This window comes from Solenopsis invicta, chromosome 11, assembly GCF_016802725.1.
Source record: "Solenopsis invicta isolate M01_SB chromosome 11, UNIL_Sinv_3.0, whole genome shotgun sequence".
NCBI lineage: Eukaryota > Metazoa > Arthropoda > Insecta > Hymenoptera > Formicidae > Solenopsis > Solenopsis invicta.
This window is the reverse complement of record NC_052674.1, coordinates 5,806,327-5,827,116: the sequence shown is the minus strand read 5'-3', so window position 1 is coordinate 5,827,116 and position 20,790 is coordinate 5,806,327. Positions and strand designations below refer to the sequence as shown.

The following is a 20,790-nucleotide window of genomic DNA, read 5'->3' as shown; positions in this document are numbered from 1 at the left end:
GTTTATTTTGTGATATTAGATATATAAACATTAAAGTTTAATCACGCGCGAATGTATTAATATTTATTACTATATTATTATATTATTATTTTACCTGTATTATTTTACACAATATAAGAATAATGAATAGTAGATGTCTAATTAGATAAACAAAGATTTACACGCATAAGTCGTTAGATAATCATGAATTGTATTTATGCATAGAAATACAATATAACTATTGTATTTATATGTATAAATATAATTTATTATCTTTCTATCTGATTGAGAAAGTGTATCACGTTTTTTGCATGATGCATTCACGCAGATTGCCTCCTATAGAACCGATTTTCGTTAAGTGGTCGCAACAACATGCATTACGTGAATATTTTGCATGTTACGCAACCTTGATTGGCTCTTTGCGTCAAGTAGTGAGAACAATAGCCCGTATCTATCTATCTATCTAGCCAGGCATAACCCTAGGCATTTTATCGTCTTAATCTGTCATATCCGTGGTAACCTAATCCTTTTATGTATGGCGTGCGCTGCCACGCGCCGGATATTTTATACGCGTACCACGACTATACAACAGCGTAATTAATAGCGTATTTTGTGCAAGCATAAAGAGAGATTTGAATCTAAAGATTAATTAAAAGATAAAAAGATCTATGTTAATTTTTGGTGATTTAGATAAATTTATAAGAAACATTCGTACTTGTTTGTTTTGAATATCTTATCGTAAATACTGAATAATGAATTTAATTAAAAATGTACGAATGAAAAAGCTCAATACAAGCCGAATGAGTACTAATGGAATATCAATAATCAAAATTTTTGAAATATTATAGAAAAATAGAAAATTGTTAAATTTTATATAATTAAACATCCGGTTCAATTATACAAAATTTAACAATTTTCCTGTTTTTCTATAATATTTCAATAAATGGAATTTTTCTCTTAAAAAAGCAGAATATTTTGAAATGTTATTGAGTTTGGCTCATCTAGAATATTTAACAGAAAAATATTTGTACAACTAGAAAAATAATGAATACGCGAAACTTGCGTTGCATGGGTGCAATTATGGAGTAAATTATTTATAATAAATTTAAAAATACGTAACTAAAAAATACATATATGGGAGAATTTTATTATGATTAATTAAATTGTCGATATATATATAATGGTAGTAATTAGAAAATATGTTCACAAAGAAATAGATAATAAATATGCTTTTGTATATGCTTTATTATTTCAAAGCAAATTTTTATCTTCCGCTAAGAAGACATGCTCGATTTATTCACTAATTCATGCGTTCTATTATTTTCAATGCATTTAATGTTAAACGCTTTTCTCAGATGTAACGCTTCTGTCGCTGTCTCTTCTTTGTGGAGTATGTAACGCTCGCTGGTTACGGGTGGTTATGGTTGTGGGTAATTCCCCATTACTCATTCTCCTTAAACTGGTATCTCTATCCAAATGATTTTTACTGTTAGTACACCGCGTTGGTCCCTGTATGTTCGTGTAAATAATGTAAACGGCGATAAATCCCACCAAAAACATCGCGATTCCTACGCTGCTTACAATGTACACCTGTAATGTGGAAACTAACTTGTTACATTTTTGAAATCTTGGCTTAAAATTAAAAAAAAATTTTGTATTTTTCGATAACAATTTTTTTCAGCGCGAAAAGATAAATATTAATTATGAGAAACCTTGATATTTTAAGAAATATAATTTTTGAAAAATTATAATATACTAACTAAGAACACAAAAGAGCTAGGAAATTTTTGATAATTTCAAAATTTTCTTTAAAATATATGGTTTATCATAAAAACACTGATATTGATTATATAACGTTGGTATATAGAATTTAAAAAAATCAGTTTTATAATCAAACTCAGAAATTATTCAAAATAGTATATCAAAATATATCACCATTGTCCACCACTCGCTATCGTCCATTCCCGAAACTAAAATCTGTGTCGTCTTACTGTTCTTTTCAAGCATCTTAATCTCTTTGACATCTATGGCACATCCCGATTGCGATTCATTTTCTTCTTTCAGAAGTTCTCTGAACATATACGACACGTTGTCGTTGCCTTTCGGCGCTTCGTGATTTTTCTCAGTTTCTTCAGTCTCATTTTCTTCTTTCTCGTTTGCTTTGTTTTCACTCCAATAAACTTTTGCTCTATTCTGGTGAATGATTATGCCACCCAGACGCTCTAAGTTACTTGTCTTTTTTTTCATAAACAATTCGAGGAATTTCAGCGCCGCATCCAATTCTGTATTGTGCGTTATTAACGTGTCCGACACTGCTTGATTCCAGTCCAAAGGATTTATTTGACTGTTACACTTTTTGTTTTTGCTGTAATATAATGATAAATTAAATTTTGCGCAATAAATAATAACAATGTTAAAATTATATTTTACAAATGTTAAATTACTATGAAACTGTCAATCTGATAGTTTGATTAATTACACTTGATTAGCAAAAACTATCAAATCGATTTTTATTGTTACGCATTAATACTGCAGATAATTACCATCGATCAATATACATTTTGCAATGCTCACCATAGGGATTTTAAAGCTTTCACGTAAACTTCTATAGCATTTTCTAGCCATCTGACTTGTTTCAATTCCTCAGTATTGAATTTTTCAAAATCATTATCGCATCCCCACCATTGAGAATTCTTGATTCTCCACTCAAGACTGTTAATTATTACATTCCTACACAAAAAGGAACTTGAGTATCATATTTTAATAATGTTGTACTATATTTTATTGTAAGGAATATATTATATTTTTGAAAATTAAGAAAGAGGTTATTTTTGTAAGATCAAAATGTTATTCAGATAAAATTTTTTTTTTTAGTTTACTTTAAATGTTCTATTTGTACAATTTATAAAAATTCATAGTTTTCTATTCTGAAATCTAACATGAATTATAGAAGTAAATTATACGTCTAAAGCAGATTTTAAATATATAGGTGTTAAAGTACATATACATAAATCATACCTAAGTGTATATATGTGTGATATAATTCATTTCACATATCGTTACTAATTCTAAATGCAACATTGAGTTCGAGTTGCTTATTACAATAATGTACTGTTGCTATTATAGATCTACGAGATATAACTGGTTTTATTTTTTTCAAGTTCTTAATCTCTGAGTAATCTTTAGCGGCAAATATCACGTTACTCAAGAAAATAAATCGCGAATGCACTAACTAGCAAACGTGTACATAAATGCATTAATTTATTGAAAGTAAAAAATAAAAAAATGAACTATTGCATTATACATTCACATAAATGTTTTTTTGTATACTTTTTTACGTAATACAATTGATAGTAATACATATATTATCTGCGAATAAATATATTTTTTTCAATTTAAGAGCATTAGAAACATGAATGCCGTTCACAGTCTTAATTTCTTGACACTTTACGTTCCGAAAAAAATAATAAAAAATAAAAATGTTGAAATGTTGAATTAGGAGAATCTTGAAAAATTTATTTAAAAAAATGAAAAGGTTTGTGCTATTTGTGCTACTTTTAAATAGCATGAATGCCTCTTTTCCTATCAAATTAAAAAATATATTGACATTTTAATATTTTATAAAAAATTCTAAATGTATTTTTGACTATGAAAACATTAATTATAAGACGTAAAAAAATATTTGAAAAAAATGCAAACTAATTTAGGTAACGCAAATGAGTTTTATTGAAATAAAAATGAGTTTTAGTTACAAATTTGCCAGACGTATTTATATGCACCTTTATATTTACTATTCTTTCTCTGTAAAGTGAAGAATACGTGGCAAGTTTACAGAGAGCAACGAGATTTTTCTGTGTTGCTTTAGGGACGACCTCGACACGGCTGCTGTTCCAGAGAGTGAAACGTTAAAATGCTGGGAAAAAGCAAGGGTACCGGCAATTGAGTGCGATATCTAGGATCCTTAACCCCGATTGAGTCCGACACATTCTACGGAAGTAGAAACCGTGATTTCAGGCGTGCGTATTTATACATAGCATTTTAGTCGCGCAATTGCCACGACACACGCGATTGGTGTAAAATTATTTTATCGCGCAATTGTAGTTAATTGTTACTGGTAGTTGAAGTGATAGTGAAGCTGATAGTAATAATGAAGCATGTATGCATATTTTTGAATGAGAAAATTCTGCATTGCTTCTAATAACAATGAAGCATTGTTATGCATTGTATGCTAATGAAGGAAAAAATCAAATTTTATTAATTATGCGGCGCTTCGTGTCGTGTTATCCTTTGCCGTAGAATCTTTCGTAATTTACGGAAGATAACCTTTAATGCTCAATTACTCTGCTTCTGTGAATCGCTATCAATAATTTATTAACATCGCGTACATGACTTCGTCGAACAGTTTATGATTAATAATGAAAGCGAGTAATGGTAGCGAGTAACATAGAAGTGCATCGCCGTCTTTACTCTCTCTTATTTATGACTACATATTTCTGAGCTATTATTTATTATGAATTATTTATTATGAAATATTTATTATGAAAATTATGACAATTGAGGATATGAATAAATAATACATAATTGCATAATCTTTTTGCGCGTGCGCGAGATATTATAGATTCAATTTATAATTTACAAATAGACTAAAAAGTTTTCTTCTTTTACATATAATACAAATCAATTATTAACACATTTAATTGTCTTTAATTATATGTTAAATGTCTATGTTTAACATATTAATTAATATACTTTATTCAGAATATTATAGCAAGAAGTTTCTATGAATAAAGATATTTCTTCTCAAAAAATTAATTAGACAAAGTCGTGCTAAATAAATTTTGCAAAAATTACTTGTAATTACCTTGAATCTTTTAAAAGCAGTACGGTATTAGATGAATTTATATGATTCAAGTAATCTTCCAAATTTTCCTCGCTGATGATTAGTATGGTTGCATTTTTGGGCTCGTTGAAAAATTTTTCTTTTGGCTTTCCAACGTATACAATATGTGACGTGTAATCTATAACTCAAATTTAAATTAATAAAGCATATATTAAATCTAATACGACAAAATTATATCTAAAATATTTGTATTTTTTATATTAAAAAAAAATTATAAAGAGGACATAAAAAGGATATAAAAATAAATTAAAAACATTATATTAGCAAAAGTTTAATTTTTAAACAATTTTAAATGAACTTCATTGTAATAAAACTTTGACTTCAAGTTTGGCTTTTAAAATATATTTAACGTTAGAAGTTTCAAAAAATGCAAAAGATATAATGTTGCATTAGTTTATGATTAAGAGAATTCTACTGTTTAAATCTCGTAGAGTAAAAAAATAAAAATTGCACAAATTTTTCACTTTTTTAGGGTAACGTTTTACTTTACCAGATTTAAAGAGTATGCTGACTGTGTTGTAATGCCATAAATTTATTAAAGATTAATAATCTCAAAAATTTATGGTATATAATACTTATGAATACTTGCTGCAATTTAACAATTATGTGCGAAATATCAAAAGATATGTGTAAAAGTACTTTTATAATACGAGCGTTATCATTAAAACATTTTTCTAATAACTAGATAGGCAAATATATGACATTTTAATCTCGTAATATTTTAAAATATTTAAAAGTTATGTACTTGACATTTCATTATTAAAACTTTCATTTTTATTTACTTTATGCTATTAAAAAATATTTTGCTAGAAATGAGGCATCTTATGTAAGGAAAATAGGAACGTAAAATTTTATACCTTTTTTATCATTATCGTGAATTATAACACACAAATTCTTCTTTATGGCATTTATCGTTAGGTTCTTTATAATATTTTGTACGTCATCGTCGTTTCCATCATCAACGTTAGCTACTAATGTGAAGGATTTCCACTTTAAGACTTCTATCATTTTTAAGATTCCCTAGAAAAGAGATAATAATGTATTTTAATCAATCATTCGTTCGTTAATAGAAATAGCGTGTAAAATAGAATTGAATAAATATAAATTTTATCTTTATTTATTAATAAGTATAATGATTTAATTGAATATTATTTTCTAAAAATTGCAATTGTAATATAACTATCACATCTTAAAAGAAAATTTAATTATTTTTTAATAAAACTTATTATTAAGCTTAAAGAAAAATTAACGGTATAATATATAACAATGTAAAATTATAATCTTTTTAGCATTAATATAAGTTTTAAAAATATTATTGTATAAATATACTGTAAAATATTATTTTTTACCATAAATTTTATTAGAAAAAGATGAAGTTTTAATCAATAATAATTATTATTAGTTTCTAAAAGTGATATTATTTTAACGTGTTACATTTACATTATCTATAAACAAGAAATATTTATGTATGAAAATGTTATTAACAGAAAACAGATATATAAGAATATAAGCGCTCTAATAGTATCGAAATAAGTGTATGTGTAGTAAGGTTAATGCGTCATTCATACGCATTTAAAATAAGAACATTCATGCGCATTATGCGTTGGTAATAAAAGGACGAGCTATTTCTAGATAAATATCAAGATTATTTTTTGTAGTTAACATATCTAGTAAATTTTAATACGATTCAACTATGTATCAATTATAGTTCTGTGTGCGCTATTTGCTATAAATAATTTTATCTATCAAAATTTTGAACACTATACATTATCTATACATTATCTATACATACATTTTATTCAACACTGAAAAAATTAAATAAATGTCTTTTTTAAAAATCTATAAATTTTGTTAAAAAATTATATAAATTGTATTATAGTTTAATTTTGAACACAGAGCAAAAATAAAATTGATTGAAGGGACGGCACGTGCACCATAATTAAATGCATTTACGTAATTAATATATCTAAGTAAATTGTTAAGCACATTTCAATATTATTGTAACACTTTCAAATGCTTGCATAAGCATAATGAACTGTATTATTATTCCATTATGCAAACATTACGATGAGCTCAGCACTTCAATTAGCTACTTTAATCGAAGTAATGATTCCCGTAGTCGATTTATAAAGTAAAGTTTCAAGGCTTTCAATTAATAATAAACTTAAAAATAACGAACTTATTTATTAATCCTCAATTAATGGCAGGTACCTGTGTTAAGTAGGAGTTTGATTCCTCCGTTAAAGAGTGCGAATACGGAGAAATCGACGATTTTTTGACAATATGCGGCACTTTTAATATAGAAGTCACTTTGTGTACCGCTTCGGCATTGGTCATGGTATCCGGTTCAATAATTCCTGTATAATTACAAGATACATAAATTAACAGGATTACCTAAGCGGACAGGATTACCTAAGTGTCTGGGAAATACAAGCACTTTATATTTATAAATATATAATATTCTCGTTCGCACTGTATTTTAGTTTACGAAAGAGCAATTTTGTCAACTGATTTAGTAGCTTTCGGAAATTAGTATCAATATTCACATAAAGCGTTGAGGGCTGTTATAATATTGATCCTACCTAGATAATGAGGTGGATGCAAACAGTTGATATCTGCCCATACCAAAGCCTTCATTACCGCTTTCAGAGCGTCCGTTACATCTCCGCATGTGTCCAAAACGGTAATTTCTACAAATATTTATTTCGCGAATGAATGTTTTGTTTTATCACTGCATATTCTGCTTTATAGTGAAATTATTATCGAATAATTGTTCGAGCATTCAAATATTTGGAGTGTTTGATTGCAATCAATTATTCTGCTTCATATAACTTTATATTGATTTACCGATTTCGAATTCGTCGGTTTTGTTGTTTTGAATTTCTGTAAAAAGCTTAGCGGCTTCGTAAAGTGTAATCCCTTTCGTCGACAACTTTGTACACGATGGAGTATCATGCATACTTGTTAAAAGTGAAATTCGCACGGTTTCACCACATTCTGTGCGTGTACCGCAGGTGCACGCAGTAATCACAATGATTACGTACCAGGTTCGCGAAACTTCCATGTGTGTTTCGAACAAACAGATTAATACAAATCAGATTGATAGATCCGAGTTCTTTAAAATTGAGAAACGTGAGTACTTTCTTGTAATTTCCTATTACAATCAAATATGTTTATATATCGACAATAGTAAGACTACTAAATGAATAAATACAGTTTTCTATCGCTGCATGACTTACCACGTTAAATAATTACCACATATTTTTTATTAATTTAATCATAGCCATATAATTAAAGTTAACAAAAATTGCCATTTAGATTATTTTTTTGCTTTTAAATGAACATTCATAAATGATATAATCATTTTTTTAAATTTCTAATTACAAACACAGTTACAGAAGGACAGGAGGAAAAGGCAAAGAAATTTATGCATGCAGAACAAACTAATTCACAATATACAATTTTTTTCAAACATGTCTTAGCGTGTTTCTTGTGACTAGGTTTTACTGAACTATTCGTCTCAAGTGCAGACCCTGATATTGAATTCCAGAAGCTGTATAAGATAACCGATGCGATATACATTATGCGAACTTGTAGGTTTTCTATATGTCTCGTACAGAAAAAGTTCTCAAATTTTCCCGTTAAAGTAGCCTTTGAAAAATGGGAGAACATTGCAAATAAATTATAAATTTTTAGTGACAATTAGCAACTTTTTATAAGAAATAATACAATTAGTTATTTGAAAAAGAATCGATAAATTATCCATTGCATTATAAAATTATATTGTACTTGTTTATTTTTATCTTTTTTATTTAATTATAAATTTAATATAAATATAAACTTTTTGTGCTTCTTATATACTTACTTTTATATATTTTTAACATTACTTAAACGATTACCGTTTAATTTTTCTTTATTATTTTATTATATTTATTAAATTGTTGATAAATTTTGCGCTGATATAAATACACGTTGATAAAAACACGAAAAATTTTATATTTTTTGAATTGTTGTTTTGATGATAAATAAAATTGTAACAAAAAATGAATACAATTTTTGAATATTAATAAAAAAAGGAAGAATGTAATTTAATTAAAAAAATTTGTTTTATATCTTTCTCATATTTTGTTATGAAGTTGTTTTATATCTTTCTCATATTTTTTATTTTTTTTGTTAACTGTGTCACGATTAATTAAAGTTCTTATATATATAATAATAACATTTTTTTGCAATTTGTTTGACTTGAGAACCTCTCTTAATTTATATGTATAAGCTTGTTAACACATAGAAGATTAGTTACTACGAAGAATCCTATGTTTAATTCCTCTTACATCACCAATCTTCTCTTTGCAATACTTTCTTTGCACATCCATTATATGACAGCCATTATAGCAAAGGAGCAAATAATCAAATACTTGGTTCGCTAAACATTTAGAAAATCATAAAATTTATAATATTATATAATTTAGCAGACTGGTATTTAGTATATAATTTATTTTGTTGTGTCATATCATAATTATTTTTTACATAACAATTTTTTAAACAAATTAATGTTTTGCAGAAAATATACAGAATGAGAAGTTGCTAAAATTAAGTAACAATTATTTTGTAATGGGTAATCAGAATAAAATAAATAAAAGTGTGCTTTAAAACCCGAAAATTTATTCGGCGCTCAGTTTTATGAATTTGAAAATGTATATAAAATCACACAATAAATATCGGCATTAAGAACTATCTATGACCATTAAGCTAACTCAATTGTTTATATTTGTGTTCTCATATATTGGTTTAAGTTCTCTATTATTTTGAAAAATAAATGAAATTTTTACAAAAAGAATTAGTTATTACTATTTTACGCTACGTACAATTAAAACAGATTTCTTTCATAAAATATCTTCCAGTTAATTTATTTTATTCTGTTATATAATAATTATTTTTTAAATAACAATTATTTAGTTTCACTAATTTTCCGATTATCATACTGTATATGTTAATTATCATTTTCTTGAAGGAATTTTCCGAATAGAATCTTACTGTCAGCCTAATTAAGAACGTTTTAAAAGTACTCATATTATAATTCTAAATGAGAATAAAATAACCGCAATTATATTGTCATAACAACATTATCATATTGTTTAATGAGTATTACATTATTATAAATGGCATGTGTAATATTGTCAATAAAGCTATTAGAAAATCAGGAAAGCTATCAAAAAAACATTTATAATTACACAGAATTATAAAATCTTTGAAAACGAAAACTTGAATTATTAAGAAAATTGTTATAATTATTTGCAAAGATGATTATAAGAAAGATTTTATCATTTAATGATTTGTTGAATATATACACTCATATAATACATGCATATTCCTTGAACATTAAGAAATAATTTGTTGCGTGTGTGCATAAATTAAAAAACGTGTTTTATGAAAATCTTTTATGATGATTTTAAAGAAATTATTTCTTAATTCTATTAATCACTTTTTTAAAGAAAATTTATTTCAATTTTTAAGATAGAAAATTACCATTTCTAATTATGATTTTTTATTCTGAGTATTTTGATTTATATGTGTTTTATTATATATGTTTATTATTGAAATTTTTGTTGTCTGATAAACATCGTGGGTTTATCCACGTAATAATATTCCCAACACAGATGGCAGTAGATATCGTAAAGACTACATATTGTATGACTACGTGAGTTATATTAATTCCATGTAACACAAGATGGCACCACTACTTAATGACAATGATGAATCATTTTCCCGCGCCGGGATTCATACAGTCATTTGTGCTCATTGTTAACAAACCCACGGATTCGAGCTCAATATAGTACGGACATTCATACATTTATGTACCACATAATTCATTACATATACACACACTTTTATTATTCTATAAATATTTAAGAAAAAATAGAATCAAGAATCTAAAAAGAAGCAGATAGGAATGAAATTCATGTAATAGACAAAACTAAACATAAGTTTATTTTTTATTTACATCTCTTAAAAAATAACAATACCTTTTTTTAACACTTAATACATTTCTTTGGATATTGATATCTTATATATTTCTTTTCTTTAAAATATTTTATCGGCTGCAATTAATTGTAAAATTTATGTACAATTTTTTAAAAATAAACAATCATACAAATATTTTCTAGAAACGTTGAAGTAAAATTCATATAATAATTATTTTTATTGTAAAAATGATATAAATTAAATTTTTTTATCTAATCTGTTGACTGGTATCTAATTAACACGTACAAAATATAATTTAGTTTAATGCTAGGATGATAATTTGGAAACGTCATACTTACCATTAGCTTGATGAATGTTTTAAACAAAATGTTTTAAACACGACTTGATAGCGGAGTGTGTCTATTTCGCATAGCATGGATTACCTATGTAGATACAATTTGTCTGTGCGATCATCTATATCAAAGAGTTGCCTAAATCACTTTCTCGTAAGCAAAACTGCTTGCTGCAAAGCAGTTTTGCTTACGAGAAAGTGATTTAGGCAACTCTTTGATATAGATGATCGCACAGACAAATTGTATCTACATAGGTAATCCATGCTATGCGAAATAGACACACTCCGCTATCAAATCGTAATTCTTTCAACCAAGCATGCAGACAGTTCGCAAACCGATCTCCACACTTCAAAGGCAAATAAGAAAAAGTGTGGAAGGATATATTTGCGTCTGTGTGTTGGCCATTACTTACTTTGGCACAGGACCAACAATAACAGTGACGGACTTTTAAAAGCTAGAGACGCGGGACTTCCTCGTATCTCAAACATCCCCCCGTCCAGTTGTAGGTCGATGCAGCCTGCAATCTTTATCCATCTCTATCCACACGTCCGTCGGATGTTCGATAAATCCTCTGACGAATCCTCGACGAACAGTTTTACGTTGAACTTCGTAACGTATAGGCTACAGGGAGAAAAGGGATGAGAAAGTGAACACGGTGGAAAACTTACTCTGCTTGTGTTTCTAGCAAACTTCACTTTACTCTCATATTACATTTGGATTTAGGAGGATTTATTTTAAACAATGCCAATATTACGTCAGAATATCACTGCGGCAGGGTCGAATAGTATAATTCGAACTCTTCTACAATGTAAATTAAATTAGTGCAATGATTTCTAATAATAGGATAAATAATTGTCATTTTTAATAATAATTCTATAAATGATGATTTTTCGACTATTACGAGTACTCATTTTATGATTTTGTAATTGCTAGAAATTTGTCATTGAATATTCATTGTGCTATTTATCTATGACAGAATCTATTATCTCATTTCAAGTTACGCACATTTTAAATTCACTGACATATTCCGAATTTATTGCTAATGGAGATATAATAGTTAAATTGGATCAATTTCCTAAATGGACTATTTTCGATATTTAAAACGGAGTTAACATTTTATAACGAATTGATGCTGCATATATAGAAAATTTCGTGTAGGTATGTATGGAATACATTTTGTATATTAGGCTAATATAATTACTTTTTATAGTTTTCTCTTTCATCGTTGCTGTGATTTGATTCGATTGCGAGAAATCACGTCGGTAAATTATAGTTACTAGTTTTGGCTCCGATCCGTCCAATATTTACTTTATGACTTCTTTGGGCCATCACGTGTTCCACAACACGTTTGAAATATGACGTTGGCTCATAGACAGGATAGATTCGGGACAAGTGCATACAATTGCGAAAAGTAGCGAACAATACATAGTGTTATTGAAAACAGAATTTTTATCTGAGAAAAAATCAAGAGACGCATGGTAGTACTAATATCAAACTGCAAAAATACAACAGATAAAGTCGATTTAAAAAATATTTAATGGAAGTAATAAAAGACGTCGTTACTAGATTTAGAACTCTGTGATCCTAGAACAAGAATTATGACAGGCAGACTGGCACGCAAAGCCATCCATTGCGGTTTGCGTATTCCCGTCTAACTAACGCTTCTCTCACACGCATCGGTGAATGATCACACGCATAAAAATCAGTGTCAGTAACGTCCGTGCCGTAACTCTTTTGCGAGACTTCTGATTTCGGCCGCGACATCGCGGTGCCTCCGCGACGTAACGCGTTAACGCTGACAAATGTCCGTAATCGACCGGAAACACGAAGACTGTCCTAGATTTCGTGGCGTAAACTTACCAAAAAAAAAAAAAAATAATAATTTTGCAGGTGAATGCTTTGATTGTGTGTCAGTAATCTTATTACCAACCGCACTGAGGTTTTATAATAAAAACATTGAATTGAAATAAAAAATATGTAATGTACATATGTAATGTATATAATTGAAAGCGGATCTTACAGATTTATTTTTGCTCTGAACTCTCCGTATAAAACGTTTTACTATTACGCGTTCTAATATTAAATGAGGTTAATGGATAAACCGTTGAATTACGTTCGCTGTCATTCATTATAACTGTCGCGTCGACATTTTCCTTTGCTCAGCATAATCGGGTCGCTTTGCGAGCTTTGTTATTGCTTCTCTAGCCGTCGGCGCATTTGGCTCTCGCATGCGGGTAGAAAAATTTTCGCGGCGTTTAGCAAGAACGACATGCAACGTATCTTCGGCCGTGGAAGCGCCACGGCTGGAGAGATCGGAGTGTTGCATGCGCGTGACCCAATATGGAGAAATTGAGTCTCTCCCCGTTATACACCTACGTATTATTCATCGACCGTTCAAGTGGCAATGCTAAGATTGATTGACTAGGCGATCGGCATAAGTAGAATACTGCATTCTTCGCAAATAAACGCGCGATCGTCTGTTTGATGCAAAATATTGCGAGAATAACGTATGTTTTACTGCTCATTCGGAGATCACGTTAAATTGAATGAAATGAATGAAACTTTTAATGGATTATTGATGAGAGCTCTTCACAGTTAATTTACCATTATTTGTTGTTATTTTACGTCGATTAATGCAAAATAAATAAATCGAAACAGTGCATGTATCACAATTGCAGTGCAATCATGTTTTGTTCATCGGCAATTTGGGAAGAGCTCTACCGAGCGTAGCTAAAATGTTAAATAAACGTGACGTAAAATCCAGTGATTGACGGTTTGATTGAAGTGTTGTCATATGACCACGTTTTTAATCAAGCACAGATATTCACTGATTATATAAGTACTTCAACAATATACAAGTACAAGGAAGTATATAGGTCAAGTGTCTGTATACTTCCGCTATATGGTAAAAATAAAACCGGAAATTGGCAGCTCAATATTTAAAAAAAAAAAAAATAGAATTTTTTAATACATTTCTCATTCTAATTAACGAAAGTATATTATTGTAAGATGGAGTAAGAAAAAATAAGGTGTTTTAATATTTTTTATACGTAAATGAAACACTTTACTTATTTTATATATTTATATAGTTTTATAAAGGTTGTCTCCGGATTTTTTGTGCAAAACTTTCACAGTAGGTTTTATGAGCTGAAACAAGAAAAAAATGTTACATAAACGTATGACCTAAAATTTTAAAAAATTATAGCAAAGAAGATATGACATCGCTATTGCGTCGATAATCTTTTGTCTTAGTTAATTTCATAACGTGACTTGTGCTCGATAAACTTAGTATTTACTATTTGAAACAATGCGGCACAAGATAAAGTAATACGTCAATAATGTTTATCTGGTCCGTTTTTTCTACTCGTATTTACTATTTGAAACGATTAAATTCAATATCAATATTCAACATCAATATCAAACTTGTATTGACACGGGTGGACGGTATTTTACAAATTTAGATGAAAAAATTTTTTCACCTAAATTGTTTTGCTATAACTTTTTAATAAAGCTTTTTAGCATTTATATTTATATAACATTTTTTTCTTATTTTAACTTATAGAACATACTGTCAAAGTTTGTACGGAAAATGCAGGAACATCCTATACGTAAAAATTAATGAAAAATTCATATTATTTATTAATTATTAAAACTTTTTTGAGCCAAGTTAGATGGTTGGATAAATCGTCAAAATCGAAAATAAATGCATGAGAGTAACGATTTTAATTGATCATGAATACATTGCCGAATTGTGTCAACCTGTATCGCGAGAGCCATTTTTCAGGCATCCGACGCTTGAAACAATCGTACAGAGCTATTTGGTAAACGCGGTGACTTATTGAACGATGAAGCCCACGTGTATCATATGCGCGGCAGACTCATGGGAATTTGTAAATTGCTAGTGAAATACCGGAGAATATTATTTCTCATGAATTTGGCAGCATTGATTACGCGACCTAGTTTAGCTGCGTGAACGTTATTAATGTCTTTCCCCACACTGACGTATTGATAAATAAAATCTGTTAACATTGACCTGACAGTTTATGATACACGATGCTACACTGATTAGATTTCTCGTCGTGGTTGTAACATTACATCGACAAAGACGTTTCATAACAAAAGTCTAACATTCAAGTATTGGGCAAATATTGTATATAAAATGTTAGTAGATTATAAAACTACTATTGAGATAATTCTAGAGACAGTCATATATGTAACTAAAAATATGTCTTGCATCTCTCGGAAAGAGAAACTAGTTGTGTAAACTCATATCATGTAAAATGTAGGAAGTTTGAAGATAGAGTTTTAACTAAAGTGAAAAACAGTCATATTTTTTGCTTTGTTTAATATTAAAAATTTTATATTTTTTTCTTTTTTTTTTTTAGAAAAAAATGTGAAGCTTTCCTGTGAAATTTATATTGTATATTCTGTATATTTTCTAGTTCCATTATTTACAACAACAAAAGAAATGACATGAAAAGCGATGACAGAATTTACGTTTAAAAACGCTAAGTAAAAAGTTGATAAAAAATTGAGAAAATTAATTAGTTAATATTTAGACAAAAATTCTCGAATGATAAGAAACATCCGCTATGCATTGTCAATGAAACAGCAATACACTGTATTGCTGTTTCATTGACAATGTATAATGCTTTATTTCTAACGCTCAATTTGAAACTGTATGCGTCGCTAAAATCTCGGACTTCAACGACATTGATCCACATGTTTGTATATTCAGAAGAGCTGCATTTCTATTTACAAACCGAGTAGATTGAATGTTGCGTCGGTGTATATATTGTAAATGCAAATATCTGACAAGACACCTGATTTGGTTAATTGAGGCAGATGAACTTACGCATAGCTAAATGAGCCAATCATGCAGCTATTATTCATGTAAAATGTGCGAATCTTACTATTATAAACGTAATAGACATAATTACAAGAGCTATATATATAATATAGAATATTATTTATGCAATTATAACATTCTCTCTCTCTCTCTCTCTCTCTCCCTCAAAATAAATAGTACTAGAAATTACACTACAGATTTCCATAATAGACTTTTACGAGTAAAAGTGTAATAAGTTTTACGAATTTTTATAAATTAATCACATAATTCTCTCCCACATACGCTTTTTGAAGCAATTATATTATTTATGACATAATTTTAAAAAATTACTATTCTAAAATACTATTTAAAATACTATTTAAATTACTATTAAAAAATATGAGTTTTTAATGAATTGTTTATTAAATTATTCATATAGTATCACAAGTTTATGTTAGAACTTTCAAGATCCATTTAATAATCCGCATTGCATCAAAAGGTTATTTAACTTAAGAATATGTAATTATAAATGCAAACCCTATTAATTGATGTTGCTAAGATCAAAGATCTATTACATACATTTTATATGAAGATACATAATTATCAAAGTGATGGAGTAATTTCATATGACGCTTTTAATTAAAAGCATTTATGAAAATATTATGGTCTATACGGGCGAGAAAGTATAGTTTGCATTGAATTATATTTAGATTTTTATTGAAAAAAAAAAATTAATTCTATTAAAATCAAAGTATGTCGGAATTTTCAATATAGGAATTTTCTACATTATTTTGTATTTTGTTTCATTGAATTACGTAGAAAATATTCTAAAGTTATTGCAATTTTTACCAATTAATTGCAGAATACTTTTCACGTTTCTTATCTTATACCTCATTTTTTCAATCATTAGATAATCATTTTAATAATGTAAAATTTATTTTTTTATTAATGAAAAATTGCGCAAATAAATTTATTTTTAAAAGCCAAATATTTTCTAACAATATTTCATATATAAAAATTTAATAATGCATTATAATGCGTTGTTGTATAATAAATAACAATTGTCACACTAACATCATTTATTAGACTAAATTTAAAAATACCTGAATTGCAATGTGCGTACCGACAATTTATTTCAGCGTAAAATAAATCGCACTTTAATAATGCGAACCTACGCTTCATCGCGCCTCACTTCAAAGCGAGAAGCACGAGAATGTCCCAAATCAACTATAATGCAAACCAAGAGGATTGACAGCGGGAGATTTAAATGGAATGCGCTTGGTTGCCTAATAGGGAGTCGTGTTTATTGCCGCTTCTTTCGTACTTTGCTACAACCGTTATTAACCTATATCGTAAAAGGTATAATATGAGAAATCGGCGGGAAAAAAAGAAATAGAAATACAGTGACTACAATACAATTGCACTTTCAACATTTAAAGAAACAATAAAAATATGTTGAAATTCAAGATATACATTTTAAAAGTAAAAGAAGATGCACATTCAGATAGACGTTATATTAATAACAATTTTATTGCTATATTGCTGAACACTGGTAATCGTGAACTTATTTATTATTTAGCAAATTAAATTATACAAAAGTTATGCGTCACGTCTAATATTACCGCGTTTTATTGTACATTTGCAAAAATTACGTAATGTACATCGCATTTATCACAAGTGAAACGCGGAACGTATTCCTTTCCCTTATCGGCGATACATCCGAATACGATGTTCTTTCGCCTTCTATAAAAATAATAAAGTTTACAGTGAAGAATAACGATAAATTAATAATAAAATATCGCATTAATATTTAAAGAAATTATTTTAATTTGCTAATATTTAAAAATAGAAGCTGAATTGATTCGTTAAATTTGTACACGTTAAAATGATCCATGTTTATCATAAAACAATAAATCGATCAATCTATCAAACAATTGAAAAATTAATTTTAAAAAAATGTGCGTTTAATTGTTTTAATGTTACGTTGTTACGTACTTTCTAATTTTGAGTAGACCATGAATTACGTGGAAAATTAACTTTTAGTCTAATTGAGTTTATATTAAAATTGTACTTTTATCAAATGTAAGATAATAATCACAATAAAAAAGCACGTAAACACAATTACTTGAAAAGAAAATTTATACAGGAAAATTTACGCAGGAAAATTATTATTAAATTGTTATTAAAATTGGTATAAGTATTATTAAATACTTTATTTTAAATTGAGTCTAGTTATGCATATGCGTGCTATTTAAAGGAAAAGAGAGAGAGAGAGAGAGAGAGAGAGAGAGAGATGATTATTTGTTAATTATCACAGACACGCGTGTAAAAAATACTCCAATCGCGATAAAAAAATACTCCAAAGGGGGAGAGAGTGCGCATGCTCTCGACGAAAGGGAGGCGCGTTCGAGAGTTTGCGGCCGGTTAGTTTGCGGCCGGTTGAGTTCCGTGTTCCATTCAGTTTACCGGCACTATTTGCACGGTTCGGATTCCTTCTGGGCACGTGTAGCCTGGCAGACCGATGATGACAGAAAGCAGGCGCGTCACGTGGCTGCAATGCCATCGAAATTTCATTCAGTTATCGGTGCGCGTTGCAACGGAATTTACGGGGCTGTGCACAAGCAGGGAACGTGCTTCGAACCACCTGTGAGGGCAATTCGACGAGAACGACAATCGAGACTTTGCGCGAAATTCAATACGCTGGTCTGAATGGTCTGAATGAATTTCCGATCGTGGCTTTATTCCCGGCAAAATTGTGAGTGACAGTTCGATGCGCGTCGCGATCGTACAAATCGTTCACGCGGCCGATTAAAACGAAATAAATCGTATTTAACTCTGAAAAATGCGAGCGACGATCGAGAGTACGCGTGCAATCTGACTGAATCTGTCGCTCGTTAAAATAAATAAATCGATAATAGATTATCGGTGGCTCGTGACAGGTTGAATCGACGACTTATTAGATCTGAATTAACCGTGATCAGGAAATTTCGTTCTTGTAGAAAAAAAAAGTTATTAAGGAAATGACGGATTAAAGCACCGAAGCTCCACTTATAGTTAACCGATAACTCATTAAGTCCGATTCTCCTGAGAGATGGTTGAACCGGTTTGTGTCTCAGTAATTACAAAGTTGACTTACGATACGCGACTCCGCACTCCCGACATCGGAATTGCCTGAGAAGAATTTTTGCCAAACGACATAAAATGAATTTTGCCAATGGTAGGAACGTCGCGTGGAATGCAGATTCGAGTTGCGGCGAATTTAATTGCGTGTGTTGATCAGTGACTTCGGTTTCGCGGACTTCCGAATATGGATACGCGGGATGCTTGCGCGGTTGAAATACATCTATTGATAGCGAGACACGCGAGGCATTCATTGAAATTGAATGGCAAATATTTCGAGCATATTTCAAGCTCGCAATAATTCCCGTAAAGTCGAGAGACGATACAAGTATTGCTGTAAACGCGTTCTTATACGTATATTACGGCTCGTCAACTGGTAGGTAATTTATTGCGAGAAATTCGCGGAATTGGAAGTAGAATTCCATCACGTCGTAAGATTTCCATCAAGATGATGCGAAAGGAGTAAGCAAGTTTAATATTGGTTTATTAAACGGATTAATATACAGTATTGTTTTTAAATTAAAATCAATCATAAAAAAAATTCTGGAGTAAAGATACAATCAACAACAGGTCACGCTGCTATATTTGATCAATGTGATTACTCACTTAGTTTAGTAAACGAACGGCACAATTCCGCTGAACGAGTCGCTCGTGAAGTTACGTCTAAAGTGTGAGAAAGTTAATAATGTTAATAATGTCAGTCGCGCTATGACGTAAAATACGATTTCTTGGGGGCGCGTAGAAGTTAGAGACATGCTCGTCGAAGTTAGAGAAGATAAACATTCGTCAGGGCTTTCCGCAAATTAACATTTCCACTGTCTGAGCTATTCGATCGAAGCGGCTAAATGGAGTCCCGTTTTAAGTGAAGAAACCAATCAGTACGTTTCGCGGGGCAAGCAATTTCTCCCGATCCCGTTGAGAACTCGTTGACGCTCCGTATCCGAGATAATTAATGGTGACTGTGTCGCGACGAGAGACTTGATGATGTCACTTAACATTTTCGATCCGGCGAAAGTGGTGGTTATCTTAAAACAGGCAAAAACGGCAAGCGAGGTCCGCGTCGCGTGGTGCCATCGCGCATCTGCGATTCCCGATGAATTGTCTCGGGCTGAATCCTTTCGGCATTCATTGACGATCCGTCGTCGAAACGCGCGTAACTCCGACAACGTCGCGAATTGTCGTGGCATGGCTAAAAGTGTCGTCGATGCAAAATTGAAATTCCTCCTTTGAAAAACGCAAGAGAAAGACCGGCGTGACGATGCTTGTACATAAGGCTTGTAAATACGTAACTCAAACGGCAGACCCTCTCTACGTCTAACTTGTAAGTGAAGATTCGTGATAGCGTGAACGTATCGAGTGCACGTAGATAGGTGATCGCGAGGGGATTTACGAAGTAGTCTAAATAGTGGAAGGAAAAGCAGTAGAGGAAAGCAAGAGGAAGGTGCACTTTGTTCCTGCTCTTAATGAAAAAGATGTTGACAACGATGTCTACCGTTTCGTTCGAATTGAATTCATCCTATTACACGACGGCGATCGGCAACAGCGCGCTCGACGGATTTTCAGGTACTCCCAAGATTACGGTTTCCTGTCGTAAAACGACGCTATTAATTACAAGGGCTCGGGAACGTTCCTCGAATTGTATCTAGAGG

At 30.1% G+C, this 20,790-nt stretch overlaps 2 protein-coding genes across 5 annotated transcripts in view; one reads left to right on the top strand and one right to left on the bottom strand.

The window, feature by feature from the left end:
- Positions 1 to 1,204: 1,204 nt before the first annotated feature.
- On the bottom strand, positions 1,205 to 8,404 carry LOC105200113. 2 transcript variants are annotated; one of them, XM_039455040.1, is made up of 9 exons: positions 8,119 to 8,404; positions 7,727 to 8,033; positions 7,462 to 7,569; positions 7,091 to 7,236; positions 5,737 to 5,899; positions 4,841 to 5,003; positions 2,554 to 2,709; positions 1,915 to 2,344; positions 1,205 to 1,569 (listed from the first exon to the last, which is right to left on the bottom strand). In XM_039455040.1, the coding sequence occupies exons 2-9, from the start codon at positions 7,941 to 7,943 to the stop codon at positions 1,318 to 1,320; spliced, it is 1,635 nt and encodes a 544-aa protein (XP_039310974.1). In that variant the 5' UTR covers positions 7,944 to 8,033; positions 8,119 to 8,404; the 3' UTR covers positions 1,205 to 1,317. The 2 variants fall into 2 exon arrangements, with proteins under 2 accessions (XP_039310974.1, XP_011165812.2); XM_011167510.3 differs by having other exon boundaries at positions 4,841 to 4,997.
- Positions 8,405 to 18,450: 10,046 nt separating this feature from the next.
- LOC105200112 (growth hormone secretagogue receptor type 1) overlaps positions 18,451 to 20,790 on the top strand; it is a 44,406-nt gene continuing 42,066 nt past the window's right edge. Inside the window, exon 1 of one of the 3 annotated variants that reach the window (XM_026138640.2) lies at positions 18,451 to 20,704. In XM_026138640.2, the coding sequence (XP_025994425.2) occupies positions 20,605 to 20,704 (100 nt within the window). In that variant the 5' untranslated portion in view covers positions 18,451 to 20,604. The remainder of the gene's footprint in view (positions 20,705 to 20,790) is intronic. The other 2 variants (XM_026138639.2, XM_011167509.3) reach the window with 2 other exon arrangements.

Excerpts from the sequence above, each read along its gene's own strand:
- LOC105200113 (XM_039455040.1), bottom strand. The coding sequence starts at position 7,943 with ATGGAAGTTTCGCGAACCTGGTACGTAATCATTGTGATTACTGCGTGC. Across the intron at positions 5,004-5,736 it reads TCACGATAATGATAAAAAAG|TTATAGATTACACGTCACAT; the intron begins GTATAAAATTTT and ends TTTAAATTTGAG. Across the intron at positions 2,710-4,840 it reads CTGCTTTTAAAAGATTCAAG|GAATGTAATAATTAACAGTC; the intron begins GTAATTACAAGT and ends CTTTTTGTGTAG.